Genomic DNA, 25,092 nt, shown 5'->3' on the forward strand with positions numbered 1-25,092 from the left:
ACCTCACAAACACAAGCGTGAAAACACACTGCTGTGTAACTGGCACCACACACAGAAGACAGCTTATCCCACATACTCCTGCACCAAAGGAGCCCATCCCGGGAGAGACCTTCTCAAACACACACACACACACACTGCTTCACCAAGGAAGAGGAGACATACCTCCACCTCACAAACACACGCGTGAAAACACACTGCTGGGTAACTGGCACCACACACAGAAGACAGCTCATCCCACATACTCTTCCACCAAAGGAGCCCATCCCGGGAGAGACCTTCTCAAACACACACACACATACACACACACACACTGCTTCACCAAGGAAGAGGAGACATACCTCCACCACAGAAACACACCTGAAAACACACTGCTGTGTAACTGGCACCACACACAGAAGACAGCTCATCCCACATACTCTTCCACCAAAGGAGCCCATCCCGGGAGAGACCTTCTCAAACACACACACACACACACACACACTGCTTCACCAAGGAAGAGGAGAAATACCTCCACCTCACAAACACACGCGTGAAAACACACTGCTGTGTAACTGGCACCACACACAGAAGACAGCTCATCCCACATACCCCTGCACCAAAGGAGCCCATCCCGGGAGAGACCTTCTCAAACACACACACACACACACACACTGCTTCACCAAGGAAGAGGAGACATACCTCCACCTCACAAACACACGCGTGAAAACACACTGCTGTGTAACTGGCACCACACACAGAAGACATCTCATCCCACATACCCCTGCACCAAAGGAGCCCATCCCGGGAGAGACCTTCTCAAACACACACACACACACACACACTGCATCACCAAGGAAGAGGAGACATACCTCCACCACACAAACACACGTGAAAACACACTGCTGTGTAACTGGCACCACACACAGAAGACAGCTCATCCCACATACTCTTCCACCAAAGGAGCCCATCCCGGGAGAGACCTTCTCAAACACACACACACATACACACACACACACTGCTTCACCAAGGAAGAGGAGACATACCTCCACCACACAAACACACCTGAAAACACACTGCTGTGTAACTGGCACCACACACAGAAGACAGCTTATCCCACAAACTCTTCCACCAAAGGAGCCCATCCCGGGAGAGACTTTCTCAAACACACACACACACACACACGCACACACACACACACACACACACTGCTTCACCAAGGAAGAGGAGACATACCTCCACCACACAAACACACCTGAAAACACACTGCTGTGTAACTGGCACCACACACAGAAGACAAATCATCCCACATGCTCCTGCACCAAAGGAGCCTATCCCTGGAGTGACCTTCTTCTCACACACACACACTCCAACACCAAGGAAAAGGATACATACCTCCTCCTCACACACATGCATGTGAACACACACGTGTGTTACTGGTGCCACACAGAAGACAATGCCACCCACATGAGAGATCACCTTCTCACACACCCACACACGGACACTGCTTCACCAAGGAAGAGGAGATATCCCTCCACCTCACAAACACACACACACACACTGCTGTACAACTAGAGCTGCACACAGAACAGACCTCCACCCACACGCTCCTCCACCAAAGAAGCCCAACCCAGGAGGGACCTTCTTCTCACACAGGCACTGCTTAACCAAGGAAGTCCAACAGACAGACAGACACACACACATACTGCAGACACATGCACACTGTGCACACACACACACACACATACACACACAGGGAGGCCGACGTGAGGTGAGATGACTATCAAGAGACTGGGTGGTGTTAATGCCCTCGAGTCCAGGGGTGGGAAGGGAGGGCTTTCTAACAATGATAAGTACTGTGCTGGACAATCATGCTTTTGTTCTGTTGGGTGCCTGGGAATGATGAGCCTGTTGTACCACACACTAGCCTCACTGAGAAGGCTGTGGCCGCTTGCCATCGCTACGACCAGGAGTCAGGTGCTGAAGGGGGTTTTACGCAGCCCAGTTTGCAGAGCCGTTGTAGGATGGACCCTGGGTCATCAGAGGCAAGTTACCCCAGTCCTCACAGCTGAGGAGCAAAACCCTTCACACACCCTGTAAAGACACAAAAGTGATCTGAATCAAAACACAGACACACACACATTGTTGCAGAAAGGGAATCCATCCCAGCCCTGAAGAGTGACACACACACACTCATACCTGCACCCAGGTAGTACACATCAGCCCTCTGCTCCACCTTCCTGTTCAGTATCTTCCACAGCTGTAGGACACTATATCGAGGTTGTTCAATTCAGCTACAGTAATGCTGCATCCAGTGCTTTGCCTACTACGCCAACACAAGGTAAGTGCAACATTACTATTCTTACTTCCCTCCTACTTCCATTATCTGTTGCATTACTTACCTTCTGCAGTACTGATTGCTCGATGTAATAGACATAATATTGTCATCTTGTGATATAACGCACGCATTATAGAGGGTGTATACCCCTTCCGGTAGCACCTATATATATGCAATAGAATGGGTGTATACCCCTTCGACTACGAGCTAGACGTGCAATATAGTGGGTGTATACCCCTTCCACTACGAGCTATACATGCGATATAGTGGGTGTATATCCATTCTGCTACAAACAATACATGCAATATAGTGGGTGTTTACCCCTTCCACTATGAGCTATACTTGTGATATAGTGGGTGTTTACCCCTTCTGCTATGACCTGTACATGCAATATAGCGGGCGTATACACCTTCCGCTATGAGCTATATGTATGATATAGTGAGTGTATACCCCTTCCACTATGAACTATACATGAAACATAGCGGATGTATACCCCTCGCGTTACAAGCAATACATGTGATATAGTGGGTGTATACCCCTTCCTCTACGAGCTATATGTGAGATATAGTGGGTGCATACCCCTTTCGCTACAAGCTAAACATGCAATATAGTGGGTGTATACCCCTTACGCTATGAACTATACATGCGATATAGTGGGGTAGGATATAGTGGGTGCATACACCTTCGGCTATGAGCTGTACATGCGATATATTGAGGTAGGATATGATGGGTGCATACCCCTTCCGTTACGAGCTATACATGTGATATAGTGGGTGTATACCCCTTCGGCTACGAGCTATACATGCAATATAGTGCGGTAGGATATAGTGGGGGGTATACCCCTTCCTCTATGAGCTCTACATGCGATATAGTGGGGTAGGATATAGTGGGTGTACACCCCTTCTGCTACAAGCTATACATGCGATATAGTGCGTGTATAATACCCCTTCGGCTATGAGCTATACATGCGATATAGTGGTGTAGGATATAGTGGGTGTATACCCCTTCCGCTACGAGCTATAAATGTAATACAGTGGGGTCGGATATAGTGGGTGTATACCCCTTCTTCTTCGAGCTATGCGTGCAATCCTCACTCCCCTGTCTCTGCCTCTCTTCACAGCCTACAAGTGGATGTTCAAGCAGATGGGTGACAACGTGGTCCTGCAGTACCTGGCCTGGGTCTCCTACCCCCTGGTGCTCATCCTCTTTGCTGCCCTCTTCTGCCACCTTGTGTCTCCGCAGGCTATTGGTGAGTTGGTGGCAGACAAGGCTTGAGTGGGCAGTGCTCTCTGGTTTATCACCATCCTCCATCTTCTGCAGTCCATGTCTCACTGTCCCGTGCAGCCCCCAACTTACTGTCCATATCAACCCACATCGCACTACCTTCTGCAGCTCACATCGCACTGTCCTTTGCAGTCTATGTCTCACTGTCCCTTGCAGTCCACACCTCACAGTCTCTGTCAGTCCACACCTCACTGTCCTCTGCAGTTCATGTCTCACTGTCCTTTGCAGCCCCCAACTCACTGTCCATGTCAACCCACATCGCACTACCTTCTGCAGTTCACATCGCACTGTCCTTTGCAGTCTATGTCTCACTGTCCCTTGCAGTCTACACCTCACAGTCTCTGTCAGTCCACACCTCACTGTCCTCTGCATTCTACATCTCACTGTCTTTTACAATCCATATCTTACTGTCCTTTGCAGCGCACAACTCACTATCCATATCAGCCCACATTGCACTGTCTTCTGCAGTTGACATCTCGCTGTCCCTTGCAGCCCACATCTGACTGTCCTCTGCAGTAAATGTAAAATGTAAATGTAGTGCATTTATATAGCGCTCCGCTCACCCCCGAAAGGGTCTCTCAGGCGCTGTGCACATACCGCTGTGGAACCCTTCCTGGCCTTTCCCTGTGAAGTGCACACTTCTGGGCACCCCCAAGGTGAAGCCAGGCATCCTAGCGCTGTGGGGGCCGTTGTGGAGATTAGGCAAGCTATTGCCCAGAGTTGCAGAGTGGGACCCATGACTAGAATAGGCACCAAGACGAGAATTATCAGGCCCGGGGAAATTGAGCCCAAGACCCGCCAAGGCGGGAATTGAACCCTGGTCCGGGCCAGACCTCTGCATCAGGGTCTGCCGCTCTAACCATTGAGCCACACTTCTCCATGTCTCACTGTCCGTTGCAGTCACACCTCACTGTTCATGTCAGTCCACGTCCTCCTGTCCCCTGCAGTCCCAGTCACACCTCACTGTCCATGTCAGTCCACGTCCTCCTGTCCTCTGCAGTCTATGTCTCACTGTCCCTTGCAGTCCACACCTCACAGTCTCTGTCAGTCCACACCTCACTGTCCTCTGCCGTCCATGTCTCACTGTCCATTGCAGTCACACCTCACTGTCCATGTCAGTCCATGTCCTCCTGTCCTCTGCAGTCCATGTCTCACTGTCCGTTGCAGTCACACCTCACTGTCCATGTCAGTCCACGTCCTCCTGTCCTCTGCAGTCCCAGTCACACCTCACTGTCCATGTCAGTCCACGTCCTCCTGTCCTCTGCAGTCTATGTCTCACTGTCCCTTGCAGTCCACACCTCACAGTCTCTGTTAGTCCACACCTCACTGTCCTCTGCAGTCCATGTCTCACTGTCCGTTGCAGTCACACCTCACTGTCCATGTCAGTCCACGTCCTCCTTTCCTCTGCAGTCCATGTCTCACTGTCCATTGCAGTCACACCTCACTGTCCATGTCAGTCCACGTCCACCTGTCCTCTGCAGTCTATGTCTCACTGTCCCTTTCAGTCCACACCTCACAGTCTCTCTCAGTCCACACCTCACTGTCCTCTGCAGTCACACCTCACTGTCCATGTCAGTCCATGTCCTCCTGTCCTCTGCAGTCCATGTCTCACTGTCCGTTGCAGTCACACCTCACTGTCCATGTCAGTCCACGTCCTCCTGTCCTCTGCAGTCCATGTCTCACTGTCCGTTGCAGTCACACCTCACTGTCCATGTCAGTCCACGTCCTCCTATCCTCTGCAGTCCATGTCTCACTGTCCGTTGCAGTCACACCTCACTGTCCATGTCAGTCCACGTCCACCTGTCCTCTGCAGTCTATGTCTCACTGTCCCTTGCAGTCCACACCTCACAGTCTCTCTCAGTCCACACCTCACTGTCCTCTGCAGTCACACCTCACTGTCCATGTCAGTCCATGTCCTCCTGTCCTCTGCAGTCCATGTCTCACTGTCCGTTGCAGTCACACCTCACTGTCCATGTCAGTCCACGTCCTCCTGTCCTCTGCAGTCCATGTCTCACTGTCCGTTGCAGTCACACCTCACTGTCCATGTCAGTCCACGTCCTCCTATCCTCTGCAGTCCATGTCTCACTGTCCGTTGCAGTCACACCTCACTGTCCATGTCAGTCCACGTCCACCTGTCCTCTGCAGTCTATGTCTCACTGTCCCTTGCAGTCCACACCTCACAGTCTCTCTCAGTCCACACCTCACTGTCCTCTGCAGTCACACCTCACTGTCCATGTCAGTCCACGTCCACCTGTCCTATGCAGTCCATGTCTCACTGTCCGTTGCAGTCACACCTCACTGTCCATGTCAGTCCATGTCATCCTGTCCTCTGCAGTCCATGTCTCACTGTCCTTTGTAGTGCGAGTCTCACTGCCCCTTGGAGTCCTCACCTCAGGCAGGGTCCATGTCAGCCCACATCGTGCTGTCCTTTGCAGTTCACATTTCACTGTCCTCTGCGGTCCACATCATATTTTCGTTCGCAGGACAGATTTCACTGTCCTTAAAGTCCCATATATCAATGTCTTTTACAGTGAATACCTCACTGCGCTTTAGAGTCCACGTCTCACTGTGCTTTGCTGCTTTTATCTCACTGTCCTCTGCATTCCATATCAAATATAAGTAAAATAAAATGTGAATGTTGCAGCCGGACGATTTCACACATTTGCAGGTTTTACCATTTTCCCTCGTATTCAGTTATCCTTCGCACCATCCCTCAGCCCCCCCCCCCCCCACCGCCCCACTGCATGTAAAGATGTCCCCTGGTCTCGTCACTTCGTACCGGAATAAATTCAGGACATCGGATTCCTGCAGGGCAGCAGCCGCCTGCTTTTGAAGGGTTAGTTTTTGGTGTGCCCTCAGATTTACAGATCCTTGTAAATATAGAGAAGTATCAAAAAGCCATAGGTGTTGCTGGGAACGCGCAGGAACACCCGCTGCACGCCCCCTTGCCACAGAAAACTTGCCGCGGAGGCCCAGATTTACAAGGCTGTGTTAAGCCACGCAAGTGGCCGAGCGGACCTTGTAGAAATGGACTTGTTTAAAGGGCCACCGGAGCGTCATCAAAAGTGACGCTTCTGTGGCGCTATGGCCTTGTATATATGCCCCTCAGAGTTCCAAATGACTGCGAGTCGTTAATAACGCACAACCAATCAAAATCAAAAGAAACCCTTTTTCTGATTGATCGCGAATTGCACCATCAATAAGGGATGAGCAGATTATCACATGGGTGCAGATCGCTTTTAGGAACAACATCTCAATTAATTTCTAGCTCCGTTGCACCACCTGCTGGCAGCGAGCAGAACATCATTTATTTCAGGCGGCCAATGTTTTACGAGCGGATGCATCAAGGTCGCTTCTTCCTTCTCCCGGGTATAAACCTTTCAGTAATCACTCATCATGGGCGTCGCTCCGCCACCACGACGGAGATTACTTTGTACATCTCCTCATCCCAGAAACAGAACTCCAGTAATGTCACCTTTATTAAGCAGGACCTCACTCCACTCAGCAGCTGGCACTCAGTCACTGCATTAGGCAGGACCTCACTCCCACTCAGCAGCAGGCTCTCACTGCATCAGGCAGGACCCCACTCCCAATCAGCAGCAGGTGCTCACTGCATAAGCAAGACCTCACTCCCACTCAGCAGCAAGCTCTCACTGCATCAGGCAGGACCTCACTCCCGCTCAGCAGCAGGCGCTCACTGCATAAGCAAGACCTCACTCCCACTCAGCAGCAGGCACTCACCTCACTCCCACTCAGCAGCAGGCGCTCCCTACATCAGGCAGGACCTCACTCCCACTCAGCAGCAGGCGCTCACTGCATAAGCAAGACATCACTCCCACTCAGCAGCAGGCGCTCACTGCATCAGGCAGGACCTCACTCCCACTCGGCAGCACACTTTCACTGCACTAGGCAGGACTTCACTCCCACTCAGCAGCAGTCTCTCACTTCATCAGGCAGGACCTCAAGCCCACTCAGCAGCAGTCTCTCACCACATTAGGCAGGACTTCACTCCCACTCAGCAGCGGACTCTCACTGAATTAGGCAAGACCTCACTCCCACTCAGCAGCAGGCACTCACTGCATTAGACGAGACCTCACTCCAACTCAGCAGCGGGCTCTCACCTCATTAGGCAAGACCTCACTCCCACTCAGCAGCAGGCTCTCACTGCATTAGATGAGACCTCACTCCCACTCAGCAGCAGGATCTCACTGCATTAGGCAGGACCTCACTCCCACTCAGCAGCAGGCACTTACTGCATTTGACGAGACCTCACTCCCACTCAGCAGCAGGATCTCACCGCATTACGCAGGACCTCACTCCCACTCAGCAGCAGTCTCTCACCGCATTAAGCAAGACCTCACTCCCACTCAGCAACAGGCTCTCACCGCATTAGGCGAGATGTCACTCCCACTCAGCAGCAGGCTCTCACAGCATTAAGCAAGACCTCACTCCCACTCAGCAGCAGGCTCTCACCGCATTAGGTGAGATGTCACTCCAACTCACCAGCAAGCTCGCACCGCATTAAGCAAGACCTCACTCCCACTTAGCAGCAGGCTCTCACTGTATTAGGTAGGACCTCACTCCCTCCCTTGTTGTCTCACTCTTGTCATGTCTCACCCTTGTCATCTCACTCATGTCATGTCTCACTCTTGGCATGTCTCACTTCTGCTGTGTCTCACTCTTGTTGTGTCTCACTCTTGTCATGTCTCACCCTTGTCATTTCACTGTTGTTGTGTCCCACTGTTGTCATGTCTCACTCTTTATGTGTCTCACTCTTGTGTCTCACCCCTGTCATCTCATTCTTGCCATGTCTCACCCTTGTAAAAATGTCATGTCTCACTCTTGCTGTGCCTCCCTCGTGCCTCACTCTTGTCGCGTCTCACTCTTGCTGTGTCTCACCCTTGTCATCTCACTTTTGGCATCTCACTCTTGTCATGTGTCACCCTTGTCTCACTTTTGTTGTGTCTCACTCTTGTCATGTCTCACTCTTGCTGTGCCTCACCCTTGTCGTCTCTTGTCATGTCTCACTCTTGCCGTGTCTCACTCTTGTGTCTCACCCTTGTCATGTCTCACTCTTGCTGTGTCTCACCCTTGTCGTCTCTTGTCATGTTCCACTCTTGCGTGTCTCACTCTTGTCGGGTCTCACCCTTGTCGTCTCACTCTTGTCATGTCTCACCCTTGTCGTCTCACTCCTGTCATGTCTCACCCTTGTCGTCTCACTTTTATCATGGCTCCCCCTTGTCATCTTTCTCTCACTCTTGCTGTGTCTCACTCTTGCCTTGTCTCACTCTTGCTGTGTCTCACTCTTGTGTCTCACCCTTGTCATCTCACTCTTGTCATGTCTCACCCTTGTCGTCTCACTCTTGTCATGTCTCACTCTTGTGTCTCACTCTTGTCAAGTCTCACCCTTGTCGTCTCACTCTTGTTGTGTCTCACTCTTGTCGTGTCTCAGTCTTGTCATGTCCCACCCTTGACGTCTCACTCGTGTTGTGTCTCACTCATGTCATGTCTCTCTCTTGTGTGTCTCACTCTTGTTGTGTCTCACCCTTGTCTCACTCTTGTCATGTTTCACTTTTGTCATCTCACTCTTGTCATATCTCACTCTTGCTGTGTCTCAATCGTGCAGTGTCTCACTCTTGTCATGTCTCAATCTTGTCATGTCTCACCCTTGTCGTGTCTCACTCTTGCCGTGTCTCACTCTTGTCGTGTCTCACCATAGTCGTCTCACTCTTGTCATCTCACTCTTGTCATGTCTCACTCTTGTCATCTCACTCTTGTCATGTCTCACTCTTGTTGTCTCACTCTTGTCACGTCTCACTCTTGTCATCTCACTCTTGTCGTGTCTCATCGTTGTCGTCTCACTCTTATCATGTCTCACTCTTACCATGTCTCTCTCTTGCCGTGTCTCACTTTTGCCATGTCTCACTCTTGCTGTGTTTCACTCTTGTTGTAACTCGCTCTTTTCATGTCTCACTCTTGCTGTTTCTCACTCATGACGTGTCTCACTCTTGTGTCTCACTCTTGTTGTGTCTCATCCTTGTTGTCTCACTCTTATCATGTCTCACTCTTGCTGTTTCTGACTCGTGATGTGTCTCACTCTTGTGTCTCACTCTTGTTGTGTTTCACTCTTGTGATCTCACTTTTGTGTCTCACCCTTGTCGTCTCACTCTTGTCTCATTCTTGTGTTTCACTCACCCTCCGTTCCTGTGCACCCTTGTCTGTGCGATTCCTTCTGATGGTTCTTGTGTCTCACTCTTGGCATGTCTCACTCTTGTCATCTCACTCTTGTTGTGTCTCACTCTTGGCATGTCTCACTCTTGTCATCTCACTATGCTCGTGTCTCACTCGCCCTCCGCTCCTGTACATCCTTGTCTATGCGGGTCATTCTGATGGTTCTTGTGTCTCACTCTTGTTGTGTCTCGCTCTTGCTGTTTCACTCTTGTCGTCTCACTATTGTCATGTCTCACTCTTGTTGTGTCTCACTCTTGTCATGTCTCAGTCGCCCTTTGCTCCTGTGCACCCTTGTCTATGTGATTCCTTCTGATTGTCCTTGCGTCTCACTCTTGGCATGTCTCACTCTTGTCGTCTCACTCTTGTTGTGTCTCATTCTTGGTATGACTCACTCTTGTCGTCTCACTATGATCGTGTCTCACTCACCCTCCGCTCCTGTACATCCTTGTCTATGCAAGTCATTCTGATGGTTCTTGTGTCTCACTCTTGTTGTGCCTCACTCTTGTCGTGTCTCACTCTTGTGTCTCACTCTTGTCCTCTCACTCTTGTCATGTCTCACTCTTGTTGTGTCTCACTCTTGTCGTTTATCACTCTTCTTGTGTCTCACTCGCCCTCCGCTCTTGTGTACCCTTGTTTTTGCGAGTCGTTCTGATTGCCCTTGTGTCTCACTATTGTCATGTCTCAGTCTTGTTGTCTCACTCTTGTCGTGTCTCACTCGTGCTGTGTCTCACTCTTGTCGTGTCTCACTCTTGCTATGTCTCACTTTTGTCATGTCTCACCCTTGTCGTCTCACTCTTGTCATGTCTCACTCTTGCCGTGTCTCAATCGTGCTGTGTCTCACTCATGTTGTGTCTCACTCTTGTCATCTCATTCTTGTTGTGTCTCACTCTTGTCATGTCTCCGTCTTGCTGTGTCTCACCCTTGTCATTTCACTTTTGTCATCTCACTCTTGTCATGTCTCACCCTTGTCATCTCACTCTTGTTGTGTCTCACTCTTATTGTGTCTCACTCTTGTCGTGCCTCACTCTTGTCATGTGTCACCCTTGTTGTCTCACTCTTGGCATGTCTCATCCTTGTCATCTTACTCTAGTCATGTCTCACTCTTGGCATGTCTCACTTGTGATGTGTCTCACTTGTGCTGTATCTCACTCTTGTTATGTCTCACTCTTGTCATGTCTCACCCTTGTCATCTCACTCTTGTTGTGTCTCACTGTTGTCATGTCTCTCTTGATGTGTCTCACTCTTGTGTCTCGCCCCTGTCGTCTCATTCTTGTCATGTCTCACTCTTGCAGTGTCTCACTCATGCCGTGTCTCTCTCTTGTTGTGTGCCACTCTTGCTGTGTCTCACCCTTGTCGTCTCACTTTTGTCATCTCACTCTTGTCATATATCACCCTTGTCTCACTCTTGTTGTATTTCACTCTTGTTGTGTCTCACTCTTGCTGTGTCTCTCCCTTGTTGTCTCTTGTCATGTCTCACTCTTGCCATGTCTCACTCTTGTCATGTCTCACCCTTGTCGTGTCTCACTCTTGCTGTGTCTCTCCCTTGTTGTCTCTTGTCATGTCTCGCTCTTGTCATGTCTCACTCTTGTCGTGTCTAACCCTTGTCGTGTCTCACTCTTGCTGTGTCTCACCCTTGTCTTCTCTTGTTGTGTTCCATCCTTGCCGTGTCTCACTAATGTCGGGTCTGACCCTTGTCGTCTCACTCTTGTCATGTCTCACCCTTGTCTCACTCTTGATGTGTCTCACCCTTGTCATCTCACTCTTCTTGTGTCTCACTCTTGTCGTGTCACTTTTGTCATGTCTCACCTTGTCATCTCGCTCTCACTCTTGCTGTGTCTCACTCTTGCCTTGTCTCACTCTTGTTGTGTCTCACTCTTGCTGTGTCTCTCCCTTGTCATCTCACTCTTGTCGTCTCACTGTTGCTGTGTCTCACTCTTGAGTCTTACTCTTGTGTCTCACCCTTTTCGTCTCACTCTTGTCATGTCTTACCCTTGTTGTCTTACTCTTGCCATGTCTCACTCTTGCTGTGTCTCACTTGTGCCGTGTCTCACTCTTGTGTCTCATTCTTGTCTTGTTTTACCCTTGTCGTCTCACTCTTGCTGTGTTTAATTCTTGTGTCTCACTTGTGCTGTGTATCACTCTTGTTGTGTCTCACTGTTGTCATGTCTCACCCTTGTCATCTCACTCTTGATGTGTCTCACTGTTGTCATGTCTCACTCTTGATGTGTCTCACTCTTGTCATGTCTCACCCTTGTCTCACTCTTGATGTGTCTCACCCTTGTCATCTCACTCTTCTTGTGTCTCACTCTTGTCGTCTCACTTTTGTCATGTCTCACCTTGTCATCTCGCTCTCACTCTTGCTGTGTCTCACTCTTGCCTTGTCTCACTCTTGTTGTGTCTCACTCTTGCTGTGTCTCTCCCTTGTCATCTCACTCTTGTCGTCTCACTGTTGCTGTGTCTCACTCTTGAGTCTTACTCTTGTGTCTCACCCTTTTCGTCCCACTCTTGTCATGTCTTACCCTTGTTGTCTTACTCTTGTCATGTCTCACTCTTGCTGTGTCTCACTTGTGCCGTGTCTCACTCTTGTGTCTCACTCTTGTCATGTTTTACCCTTGTCGTCTCACTCTTGCTGTCTTTAATTCTTGCATCTCACTTGTGCTGTGTATCACTCTTGTTGTGTCTCACTGTTGTCATGTCTCACCCTTGTCATCTCACTCTTGATGTGTCTCACTGTTTTCATGTCTCACTCTTGATGTGTCTCAATCTTGTGTCTCACCCCTGTCGTCTCATTCTTGTCATGTCTCACAATTGTCATCTCACTCTTGTCATGTCGTACTCTTGCTGTGTCTCACCCTTGTCGTCTCACTTTTGTCTTCTAACTCTTGTCATGTATCACTCTTGTCTCACTCTTGTAGTGTCTGACTCTTGTTGTATCTCACTCTTAATGTGTCTCACCCTTCTCGTCTCTTGTCATGCCTCACCCTTGTCGTCTCACTCTTGTCGTGTATCACCCTTGTCGTGTCTCACTCTTGCTGTGTCTCACCCTTGTCATCTCTTGTCATTTTCCACTCTTGCTGTGTCTCACTAATGTCAAGTCTGACCCTTGTCGTCTCACTCTTGTCGTGTCTCACTCTTGTGTCTCACTCTTGTCCTCACACTCTTGTCATGTCTCACTCTTGTTGTGTCTCACTCTTGTCGTTTTCACTCTTCTTGTGTCTCACTCGCCCTCCGCTCTTGTGTACCCTTGTTTTTACGAGTCGTTCTGATTGTCCTTGTGTCTCACTATTGTCATGTCTCAGTCTTGTCGTCTCACTCTTGTCATGTCTCATTCATGCTGTGTCTCACTCTTGTTGTGTCTCACTCTTGCTATGTCTCATCCTTGTTGTCTCACTTTGTCGGGTCTCACCCTTGTCGACTCACTCTTGTCATGTCTCACCCTTGTTGTCTCACTCCTGTTGTGTCTCACCCTTGTTGTCTCACTCTTAATGTGTCTCACTCTTGTCGCGTCTCACTCTTGCCGTGTATCACTCGTGCCGTGTCTCATTCTCGTGTCTCACCCTTGTCATCTCACTCTTGTCCTCTCACTCTTGTCATCTCACTCTTGTCATCTCACTCTTGTCATCTCACTCTTGCCGAGTCTCACTCTTCTCATGTCTCACGCGTGCCGTGTCTCACTCTTGTGTCTCACCCTTGTCGTCCCACTCTCGTCATGTCTGACTTTTGTCGTGTTTGACTCTTGCCGTGTATCACTCGTGCCATGTCTCGCTCTCATGTCTCACCCTTGTCGTCTCACTCTTGTCATCACACTCTTGCCGTGTCTCACTCTTCTCGTGTCTCACTCTTGCTGTGTCTCACTCGTGCGGTGTCTCACTTGTGTCTCACCCTTGTCGTCCCACTCTTGCTGTGTCTTACTCGTGCCATGTCTCACTTGTGTCTCACCCTTGTCATCCCACTCTTGTTGTGTCTCACTCTTCTCGTGTTTCACTCTTGCCGTGTCTCACTCATGCCGTGTCTCTCTTACCATGTCTCACTCTTCTCGTGTCTCACTCTTGCCGTGTCTCACTCCTGTCGTGTCTCACCCTTGTCGTCTCACTCTTGCCATGCCTCACTCTTCTTGTGTCTCACTCGTGCCGTGTCTCACTCTTGTGTCTCACCCTTGTCATGTCTCACTCTTGCCATGTCTCACTCGTGCCGTGTCTCACTCTTACCATGTCTCACTCTTCTCGTGTCTCACTCTTGCCGTGTCTCACTCTTGTCGTGTCTCACCCTTGTCGTCTCACTCTTGCCGTGCCTCACTATTCTCGTGTCTCACTCGTTCTGTGTCTCACTCTCGTGTCTCACCCTTGTCGTCTCACTCTTGTCGTGTCTCACCCTTGTCATCCCACTCTTGTCTCACTCTTGCCGGGTCTCACTCTTCTCGTGTCACACTCGTGCCGTGTCTCACTCTCGTGTCTCATCCTTGCCGTCTCACTCTTGTTGTCACACTCTTGCCGTGTCTCACTCTTCTCGTGTCTCACTCGTGCCGTGTCTTACTCTTGTCGTGTCTCACTCTTGTCATGTCTCACTCTTGTCGTGTCTCACCCTTGTCATCTCACTCTTGCCATGTCTCACTCTTCTAGTGTCTCACTCTTCTCGTGTCTCACTCGTGCCGTGTCTCACTCATGCCGTGTCTCACCCTTGTCGTCCCACTCTTGCCGTGTCTCACTCTTCTAGTGTCTCACTCTTGCTGTGTCTCATCCTTGTCATCTCACTCTTGCCGTGACTCACTCTTCTCGTGTCTCACTCGTGCTGTGTCTCACTTGTGTCTCACCCTTGTCGTCCCACTCTTGTTGTGTCTCACTCTTGTTGTGTCTCACTCTTGTCGTGTCTCACTCTTGCTGTGTTTCACTCGTGCCGTGTCTCACTCGTGCCATATCTCACTCTCGTGTTACACCCTTGTCATCTCACTCTTGTCATCTTACTCTTGTCATCTCACTCTTGTCGTCTCACTCTTGCGTGTCTCAGTCTTCTCGTGTCTTATGCATGCCGTGTCTCAATCTTGTGTCTCACCCTTGTCATCCCACTCTTGTCGTCTCTCACTCTTGTCGTGTCTCACTCTTGCCGTGTCTCACTCATGCCATGTCTCGCTCTCGTGTCTCACCCTTGTCATCTCACTCTTGTCGTCACACTCTTGCCGTGTCTCACTCTTCTCGTGTCTCACTCTTGCTGTGTCTCACTCGTGCCGTGTCTCACTCTTACCATGTCTCACTCTTCTCGTGTCTCACTCTTGCTGTGTCTCACTCTTTTTGTGTCTCACCCTTGTCGTCTCACTCTTGCCGTGCCTCACTCTTCTCGTGTCTCACTCGTTCCGTCTCTCACTCTCGTATCTCACCCTTGTCGTCTCACTCTTGTCGTGTGTCACCCTTGTCATCTCACTCTTGTCTCACTCTTGCCGGGTGTCACTCTTCTCGTGTCACACTCGTGCCATGTCTCACTCTCGTGTCTCATCCTTGTCATCTCACTCTTGATGTCACACTCTTGCCGTGTCTCACTCTTCTCGTGTCTCACTCGTGCCGTGTCTCACCCTTGTCATCTCACTCTTGCCGTGTCTCACTCTTCTAGTGTCTCACTCTTCTCGTGTCTCACTCGTGCCATGTCTTACTCTTGTCGTGTCTGTCGTGTCTCACTCTTGTCGTGTCTCACCCTTGTCATCTCACTCTTGCCGTGTCTCACTCTTCTAGTGTCTCACTTTTCTCGTGTCTCACTTGTGCCGTGTCTCACTTGTGTCTCACCCTTGTCGTTCCACTCTTGCCGTGTCTCACACTTCTAGTTTCTCACTCTTCTCGTGTCTCACTCGTGCCGTGTCTCACCCTTGTCGTCTCACTCTTGCCATGACTCACTCTTCTTGTGTCTCACTCATGCCGTGTCTCACTTGTGTGTCACTCTTGTTGTGTGTCACTCTTGCTGTGTCGCACTCGTGCCGTGTCTCACTTGTGTGTCACTCTTGTTGTGTCTCACTCTTGCCGTGTCTCACTCGTGCCATGTCTCACTCACGTGTCTCACCCTTGTTGTCTCACCCTTGTCGTCACACTCTTGCCGTGTCTCACTCTCGTGTCTCACTCTCGTGTCGCACTCCCCCTCCCCTCCTCTCCCCCCAGGGTCAGGCATCCCGGAGCTGAAGACCATCCTGCGGGGGGTCGTCTTGAAGGAGTATCTGACCTTGAAGGCCTTCCTGGCCAAGGTCATCGGCCTGACTGCGGGGCTGGGCAGCGGCATGCCGGTGGGCAAGGAGGTGAGGCTTCGAGGCACAAGGGGAGGGGGGGCTTAGTGACCTATCTAAGGAGGCGGGGGGGGAGGGTACCCCATTCTACCTGACCGGAGTAGAGGGTCTTTAACACGGGGGGGCCCCGAGGGGGGCCTTAACCGATAGGGGAGGGTATTGAGCCCCGCAACCCCCACCTCCCCCCCTCCCCCCAGTGTCCTTAACTGATGGGGGAGCACCTGGCCCTGGGTAAGAACCATCATGCTGAAAGCAATGCTTGTTTTCAGCTTAAATAAGTGGTCAGCAGTGAACACCTCTGTGATGACCTCACGAACATCTTGTGTCATGTATACCTGGCTGGGAGTCTGTGACAGAAGGGAAGAGAATCAACCCTGACCCGTCTCGGATACTCATAGACTCTCTCCCGCCCCCTCCGGATACTCATAGACTCTCTCCCGCCCCCTCTCGGATACTCATGGACTCCCTCCCGCCCCCTCTCGGATACTCATAGTCTCCCTCCAGCCCCCTGTCTCGGATACTCCCACAGACTCCCTCCCAGCCCTTGTCTTGGATACTCACAGACTCCCTCCCGCCCCCTGTCGGATACTCATAGACTCCCTCCCGCCCCCTCTAGGATACTCATAGTCTCCCTCCAGCCCCCTCTGGGAAACTCATAGACTCCCTCCCAGCCCCGTCTTGGATACTCACAGACTCCCTCCCGGCCCCGTCGCGGGTACTCAGAGGCTCCTTCCCCGCCCTCGTCTCGGATACTCACAGACTCCCTACCTGCCTCGGATACTCATAGACTCTCTCCCGCCCCCTCTCGGATACTCATGGACTCCCTCCCGCCCCCTCTCGGATACTCATAGTCTCCCTCCAGCCCCCTGTCTCGGATACTCCCACAGACTCCCTCCCAGCCCTTGTCTTGGATACTCACAGACTCCCTCCCGCCCCCTGTCGGATACTCATAGACTCCCTCCCGCCCCCTCTAGGATACTCATAGTCTCCCTCCAGCCCCCTCTGGGAAACTCATAGACTCCCTCCCAGCCCCGTCTTGGATACTCACAGACTCCCTCCCGGCCCCGTCTCGGGTACTCAGAGGCTCCTTCCCCGCCCTCGTCTCGGATACTCACAGACTCCCTACCTGCCTCGGATACTCACAGATTCCCTCCGCGCCCTCGTCTCGGATACTCACAGACCCCCTACCTGCCTCGGATACTCGCAGACTCCCTCCCCGCCCTAGTCTCGGATACTCACAGACTCCCGACCTCGTCTCGGATACTCACAGGCTCCCTGGCGCCCCCTATCTCGGATACTCACAGACTCACTCCTCACCGTTGTCTCGGATACTCACAGACTCCCTCCCAGTCCTCTCTCGGATACTCACAGACTCCCTTCCCGCCCCCATCTCGGAACCTCACAGACTCTCTCCCGCCCTGTCTCGGATACTCACAGACCCCTTCCACTCCCCATCTCAGATACTAACAGACTCCCTCCCCGCCCTCGTCTCGGATACTGACAGACTTCCTCCCGCCCTGTCTCGGATACTCACAGACTCCCTCCCAGCCCTGTCTCGGATACTCACAGACTCCATCCCAGCCCTTATTTTGGATACTCACAGACTCCCTCCTGGTCCTGTCTCTGATACTCACAGACTTCCTCTTGCCCGTCTCGGATACTCACAGACTCCCTCTCCGCCCCTGTCTCGGATACTCACAGACTTCCTCCCGCCCTGTCTCGGATACTCCCACAGACTCCCTCCCAGCCCTTGTCTTGGATACTCACAGACTCCCTCCCGCCCCCTCTCGGATACTCATAGACTCCCTCCCGACCCCTCTCGGATGCTCACAGACTCCCTCCCGGCCCTGTCTCGGATACTCACAGACTCCCTTCCCGCCCCCATCTCGGAACTTCACAGACTGTCTCCCGCCCAATCTCGGATACTCCCAGACTCCTTCCACTCCCCATCTCGGATACTAACAGACTCTCTCCTAACTCTGTCTTGGATACTCACAGACTCCCTCCCCGCCCTCGTCTCGGATACTCACAGACTCCCTCCTAGCTCATTCTCGGATACTCACAGACTCCCGACCTTGTCTTGGATACTCACAGGTTCCCTCCCTCCCTGTCTCGGATACTCACAGACTCCCTCCTGGCCCTGTCTCGGATACTCACAGAATCCTGCCCTCGTCTCGGATACTCACAGACTCCCTCCCCGCCCACGTCTCGGATACTCACAGACTCCCTCCGAGCCCCGTCTCAGATGCCCGCAGGCTCCCCCCCCTTGTCTCTGGTACTTACAGACTCCCTCCCGGCCCCATCTCTGATACTCACAGACTCCCTCCCGGCCCTGTCTCGGATACTCACAGACTCCCTCCCCGCCCTTGTCTCGGGTACTCACAGACTCCCTCCTGGACCCAACTCGGATACTCACAGACTCCCTCCCCTCCCCATCTCGGCCTCTCTGCCCATCTCCGACACTCACAGACTCGCTCCCCGTCCTCGTCTCAGATACTCACAGACTCTCTTCGAGCCCCCATCTCGGATGCTCACAGACTCCCCCCCCCGCCCTTGGCTCGGATACTCACAGACTCCATCCCAGCCCACGTCTCGGATACTCACAGACTCCCTCCGAGCCCCGTCTCAGATGCCCGCAGGCTCCTCCCCCCCACCCCCCTTTGTCTCTGGTACTTACAGACTCCCTCCCGGCCCCGTCTCTGATACTCACAGACTCCCTCCCGGCCCTGTCTCGGATACTCACAGACTCCCTCCCCGCCCTTGTCTCGGGTACTCACAGACTCCCTCCTGGACCCAACTCGGATACTCACAGACTCCCTCCCCTCCCCATCTCGGCCTCTCTGCCCATCTCCGACACTCACAGACTCGCTCCCCTTCCTCGTCTCAGATACTCACAGACTCCCTCCGAGCCCCATCTCAGATACTCACACTGTTGATTCTTTTACCCAGGCCTAGCTAATCAGGATAGTATGTTTGGAAATCAAGTATTTGAATGCATTTTTAAAATGTTTAATATACTGTAATATTTATATAAATCTAGACGGATTGAAACATTCCAAATGAATAGAATACGGGTAAAAAATTCTGGGAGGACCCCGGCCCCAATGATTTTTTTTGTTATGGGTGGGGGGGGGGGCGGGGCATTAAAAAGTTTGAAGCCCACCGGTCTAGGAGGCGGTGCCAGCCTTCATCCTTCAAAGCAGGCAATAAGCAACGGTGACCTTGTCCCGCTAGAGTCGGGTCCAGGGAAGGAGGGCTCCGCTTGCGTTATCCTCAACGGCCGCATCTCACTTCGCAACTCACTTCCGCTCAGGTTCGGGGTCAATTTGTTTAAGGCCAATGGACTCTTCTTTCTAAAACATTCTAGAGGAAGCCAATAGACTCTTCCCTTTCGAATATTCCAAGGGATGTCAATAGACTCTTAACTCTGGAATATTCTATGGGATATTCCAGAGCAGCGGTGTGATGTAAAATGGCAGGGTCTCCCTGCAGGAGGTGAAGAGGGACCTTGACATATATTCACTGGCCTTGGGCGGAATGGGGCCCCTCTAAAGGGTTTGTTGGGGGCCCCGAAGGACGCAGGGGCCTTTGTCCCCCACCCCCTGTTCAAGGAGAAGACACTGAACTCATATTGCACCCTTCCAGAGAAAGGTGGAGTCCGCGGGTTGGGACCTTCTAGGGCAGAGGTCTTCAAACTTTTTGATGCCGAGACCCCCCTGACAAGGTTTTTTAGGTGCAAGGACCCCCTCCTGACAAACATTTCTAGAACTTGGCACCCCTCATCAAGGACAACTATCGACAACCATAGACGCCCCCAATTCCCACCGCGGATCATTTGTACAGCGGGGAAATGATATTAAACAGTGTTTATCAAACCAAAGGTCAGTGAGCGAGGTCCAAGGTGCGGCTAAACACAGAGGGCCTCATTTATGAGGAGTGGTCCTCGGGCGGCGCTGCAAGCCTTCTAGCGGCGCTGCCCTATGCCAATGTGCGAGGGCAGGAAGGCACCGTATGTATGAAATATGGTGCATTCCGGTCCTCTCCGGCTGCGTTGGTGCACAAACTGCTGCCTGGCGCATATGTAGGCAGGATGGGCCTCGAGAGGGTTTCCGCTTTCTTTGTGAGCTGCAGAATGCAGCACACATGGAAAGAGGAAAATATACAAGGAGAGATGGAAACACTTCTCCTCATTACACCTGCTGTGGGGATGCGTAAGGGTTTGGCGCTGCCCCAGGTTCATATGGTTTTGTAAATCTGGGGCAGGGTCAAAATCCATGGGTGTTGCGTGGGAACCCCCCCCGCAACGCCCAGGGAACTCCAACTTAACAGACTAAGGCAAGGCAGCGACTCGCGCGGCTTTGTCTTACTCCATATGTACGAGGCCGCTCAACCACACAGGGTACTTTGCGTCGCCTCATAGATACGATTGCGACCATTGTGGCGCGGGAGCTTAAACCAAATGATGCTCTGGTGGCTCAAGCCGCTCGTAAATCAGCCCCAAAAGAAAGTAGCTACTTATAAAATAATGGGCAGCTTAGGTGAAAAATACATTCTAAAAAGTTGTTAGGCGGTGGTAAATGCACTGCAGTACATTAGGAAACCTCTATTAGTTAATGCACTGCAAAGGTCTGTGTGTCCCAGAGAGCCACAGAGTTAGATTTGTTTGGTGCAGCGGGGTGTAGTGGCTTGTGGAGTTTTGGTGCTACGAGGTCACAGCCTGTGACAGAAAGCGCTGTGAAAGTGCAAGTCATTACTTTATTCTTGCCTTACACACATTATAAGGTAGACTGCTACAGACTGTGAAAATAGTTTTAGGATATAATGGACCTTCCAAAGTGTACATTTTAGTAATACTAGAACATAAGTAATGCATTCCCTTTAACACCTCCTCTGAGGTACTAAGCGATTAAAAACATGCTTTCTTACTACCAGTAAAAAAAAAAGTATTTGCCACCACAAAGCAATTAAAGCCAGCATCACTCCCAAGCACCATTTACATTCGCAGATTAACTCAAAACCGCACAGTTGCATTTAATTCAGGCAAGACGCCCCCTGGCAGGAAGGAGTGTTTCACCCGTCCTCCCAGCCTCTTCCTCTCACAGAACAAGAGGCACCCTGGCAGGAAGGAGTGTTTCACCTCTCGCCCCAGCCTCTTCCTCTCACAGAACAAGAGACACCCTGGCAGGAAGGATTGTTTCTCCTGTCCCCCCAGCCTCTTCCTCTCACAGAACAAGAGGCACCCTGGCAGGAAGGAGTGTTTCACCTGTCCTCCCAGCCTCTTCCTCTCACAGAGCAAGAGGCCTCCTGGCAGGAAGGAGTGTTTCACCTGTCCTCCCAGCCTCTTCCTCTCACAGAACAAGAGGCACCCTGGCAGGAAGGAGTGTTTCACCCGTCCTCCCAGCCTCCTCCTCTCACAGAACAAGAGACACCCTGGCAGGAAGGAGTGTTTCACCTGTCCTCCCAGCCTCTTCCTCTCACAGAGCAAGAGGCCTCCTGGCAGGAAGGAGTGTTTCACCTGTCCTCCCAGCCTCTTCCTCTCACAGAACAAGACGCCCCCTGGCAGGAAGGAGTGTTCCACCTGTCCTCCCAGCCTCTTCCTCTCACAGAACAAGAGGCACCCTGGCAGGAAGGAGTGTTTCACCTGTCCCCCCAGTCTCTTCCTCTCACAGAACAAGAGGCACCCTGGCAGGAAGGAGTGTTTCACCCGTCCTCCCAGCCTCTTCTTCTCACAGAACAAGAGGCCCCCTGGCAGGAAGGAGTGTTTCACCCGTCCTCCCAGCCTCTTCCTCTCACAGAACAAGAGGCACCCTGGCAGGAAGGAGTGTTTCACCTCTCGCCCCAGCCTCTTCCTCTCACAGAACAAGAGGCACCCTGGCAGGAAGGAGTGTTTCACCTGTCCTCCCAGCCTCTTCCTCTCACAGAACAAGAGGCCCCCTGGCAGGAAGGAGTGTTTCACCCGTCCTCCCAGCCTCTTCCTCTCACAGAACAAGAGACACCCTGGCAGGAAGGAGTGTTTCACCCGTCCTCCCAGCCTCTTCCTCTCACAGAACAAGAGACACCCTGGCAGGAAGGAGTGTTTCACCCATCCTCCCAGCCTCTTCCTCTCACAGAACAAGAGGCACCCTAGCAGGAAGGAGTGTTTCACCTGTCCTCCCAGCCTCTTCCTCTCACAGAACAAGAGGCACCCTGGCAGGAAGGATTGTTTCACCTGTCCTCCCAGCCTCTTCCTCTCACAGAACAAGAGGCACCCTGGCAGGAAGGATTGTTTCACCTGTACTCCCAGCCTCTTCCTCTCACAGAACAAGAGGCACCCTGGCAGGAAGGATTGTTTCACCTGTCCTCCCAGCCTCTTCCTCTCACAGAACAAGAGGCACCCTGGCAGGAAGGATTGTTTCACCTGTACTCCCAGCCTCTTCCTCTCACAGAACAAGAGGCACCCTGGCAGGAAGGAGTGTTTCACCCGTCCTCCCAGCCTCTTCCTCTCACAGAACAAGAGGCCCCCTGGCAGGAAGGATTGTTTCACCTCTCCCCCCAGCCTCTTCCTCTCACAGAACAAGAGGCACCCTGGCAGGAAGGATTGTTTCACCTGTCCTCCCAGCCTCTTCCTCTCACAGAACAAGAGGCCCCCTGGCAGGAAGGATTGTTTCACCTGTCCTCCCAGCCTCTTCCTCTCACAGAGCAAGAGGCACCCTGGCAGGAAGGAGTGTTCCACCTGTCCTCCCAGCCTCTTCCTCTCACAGAACAAGAGGCACCCTGGCAGGAAGGAGTGTTTCACCTCTCGCCCCAGCCTCTTCCTCTCACAGAACAAGAGGCCCCCTGGCAGGAAGGAGTGTTTCACCCGTCCTCCCAGCCTCTTCCTCTCACAGAACAAGAGACACCCTGGCAGGAAGGAGTGTTTCACCTGTCCTCCCAGCCTCTTCCTCTCACAGAACAAGAGGCCCCCTGGCAGGAAGGAGTGTTTCACCTGTCCTCCCAGCCTCTTCCTCTCACAGAACAAGACGCCCCCTGGCAGGAAGGAGTGTTTCACCTCTCGCCCCAGCCTCTTCCTCTCACAGAACAAGAGACACCCTGGCAGGAAGGATTGTTTCTCCTGTCCCCCCAGCCTCTTCCTCTCACAGAACAAGAGGCACCCTGGCAGGAAGGAGTGTTTCTCCTGTACCCCCAGCCTCTTCCTCTCACAGAACAAGAGGCACCCTGGCAGGAAGGAGTGTTTCACCTGTCCTCCCAGCCTCTTCCTCTCACAGAACAAGAGGCCCCCTGGCAGGAAGGATTGTTTCACCTCTCGCCCCAGCTTCTTCCTCTCACAGAACAAGAGACACCCTGGCAGGAAGGATTGTTTCACCTGTCCCCCCAGCCTCTTCCTCTCACAGAACAAGAGGCCCCCTGGCAGGAAGGAGTGTTTCACCTGTCCTCCCAGCCTCTTCCTCTCACAGAACAAGAGGCCCCCTGGCAGGAAGGATTGTTTCACCTCTCGCCCCAGCCTCTTCCTCTCACAGAACAAGAGACACCCTGGCAGGAAGGATTGTTTCACCTCTCGCCCCAGCCTCTTCCTCTCACAGAACAAGAGGCACCCTGGCAGGAAGGAGTGTTTCCCCTGTCCCCCCAGCCTCTTCCTCTCACAGAACAAGAGGCACCCTGGCAGGAAGGATTGTTTCACCTGTCCTCCCAGCCTCTTCCTCTCACAGAACAAGAGGCACCCTGGCAGGAAGGAGTGTTTCACCCGTCCTCCCAGCCTCTTCCTCTCACAGAACAAGAGGCACCCTGGCAGGAAGGAGTGTTTCACCCGTCCTCCCAGCCTCTTCCTCTCACAGCACAAGAGGCACCCTGGCAGGAAGGAGTGTTTCACCTGTCCTCTCAGCCTCTTCCTCTCACAGAACAAGAGGCACCCTGGCAGGAAGGAGTGTTTCACCTGTCCCCCCAGCCTCTTCCTCTCACAAAGCAAGAGGCCCCCTGGCAGGAAGGATTGTTTCACCTCTCCCCCCAGCCTCTTCCTCTCACAGAACAAGAGGCACCCTGGCAGGAAGGAGTGTTTCACCTGTCCTCCCAGCCTCTCACAGAACAAGAGGCCTCCTGGCAGGAAGGAGTGTTTCACCCGTCCTCCCAGCCTCTTCCTCTCACAGAACAAGAGGCACCCTGGCAGGAAGGATTGTTTCGCCTGTCCTCCCAGCCTCTTCCTCTCACAGAACAAGAGGCCCCCTGGCAGGAAGGATTGTTTCACCTCTCCCCCCAGCCTCTTCCTCTCACAGAACAAGAGGCACCCTGGCAGGAAGGATTGTTTCACCTGTCCTCCCAGCCTCTTCCTCTCACAGAACAAGAGGCCCCCTGGCAGGAAGGATTGTTTCACCTCTCACCCCAGCCTCTTCCTCTCACAGAACAAGAGGCACCCTGGCAGGAAGGATTGTTCCACCTGTCCTCCCAGCCTCTTCCTCTCACAGAACAAGAGACACCCTGACAGGAAGGATTGTTTCACCTGTCCTCCCAGCCTCTTCCTCTCACAGAACAAGAGGCACCCTGGCAGGAAGGATTGTTTCACCTGTCCTCCCAGCCTCTTCCTCTCACAGAACAAGAGGCACCCTGGCAGGAAGGAGTGTTTCACCTGTCCTCCCAGCCTCTTCCTCTCACAGAACATGAGGCACCCTGGCAGGAAGGAGTGTTTCACCTGTACTCCCAGCCTCTTCCTCTCACAGAACAAGAGGCACCCTGGCAGGAAGGATTGTTTCACCTGTCCTCCCAGCCTCTTCCTCTCACAGAACAAGAGGCCCCCTGGCAGGAAGGAGTGTGTCACCTGTCCTCCCAGCCTCTTCCTCTCACAGAACAAGAGCCACCCTGGCAGGAAGGAGTGTTTCACCTGTCCCCCCAGCCTCTTCCTCTCACAGAACAAGAGGCACCCTGGCAGGAAGGATTGTTTCACCTGTCCTCCCAGCCTCTTCCTCTCACAGAACAAGAGGCACCCTGGCAGGAAGGAGTGTTTCACCCGTCCTCCCAGCCTCTTCCTCTCACAGAA

General features: G+C 52.4%; 1 protein-coding gene across 5 annotated transcripts in view; it reads left to right on the forward strand.

The window, feature by feature from the left end:
• CLCN1 (chloride voltage-gated channel 1) overlaps positions 1–25,092 on the forward strand; it is a 1,161,279-nt gene that overhangs the window by 834,686 nt on the left and 301,501 nt on the right. For all 5 annotated transcript variants that reach the window (XM_085620355.1, XM_085620357.1, XM_085620356.1 and 2 more), the window contains exons 4-5: positions 3,435–3,563; positions 15,967–16,100. In XM_085620355.1, coding sequence (XP_085476481.1) covers positions 3,435–3,563; positions 15,967–16,100 — 263 coding nt within the window. The remainder of the gene's footprint in view (positions 1–3,434; positions 3,564–15,966; positions 16,101–25,092) is intronic.

The sequence above is a fragment of the Triturus cristatus genome, chromosome 7, assembly GCF_964204655.1.
Source record: "Triturus cristatus chromosome 7, aTriCri1.1, whole genome shotgun sequence".
Taxonomy (NCBI): Eukaryota; Metazoa; Chordata; class Amphibia; order Caudata; family Salamandridae; genus Triturus; species Triturus cristatus.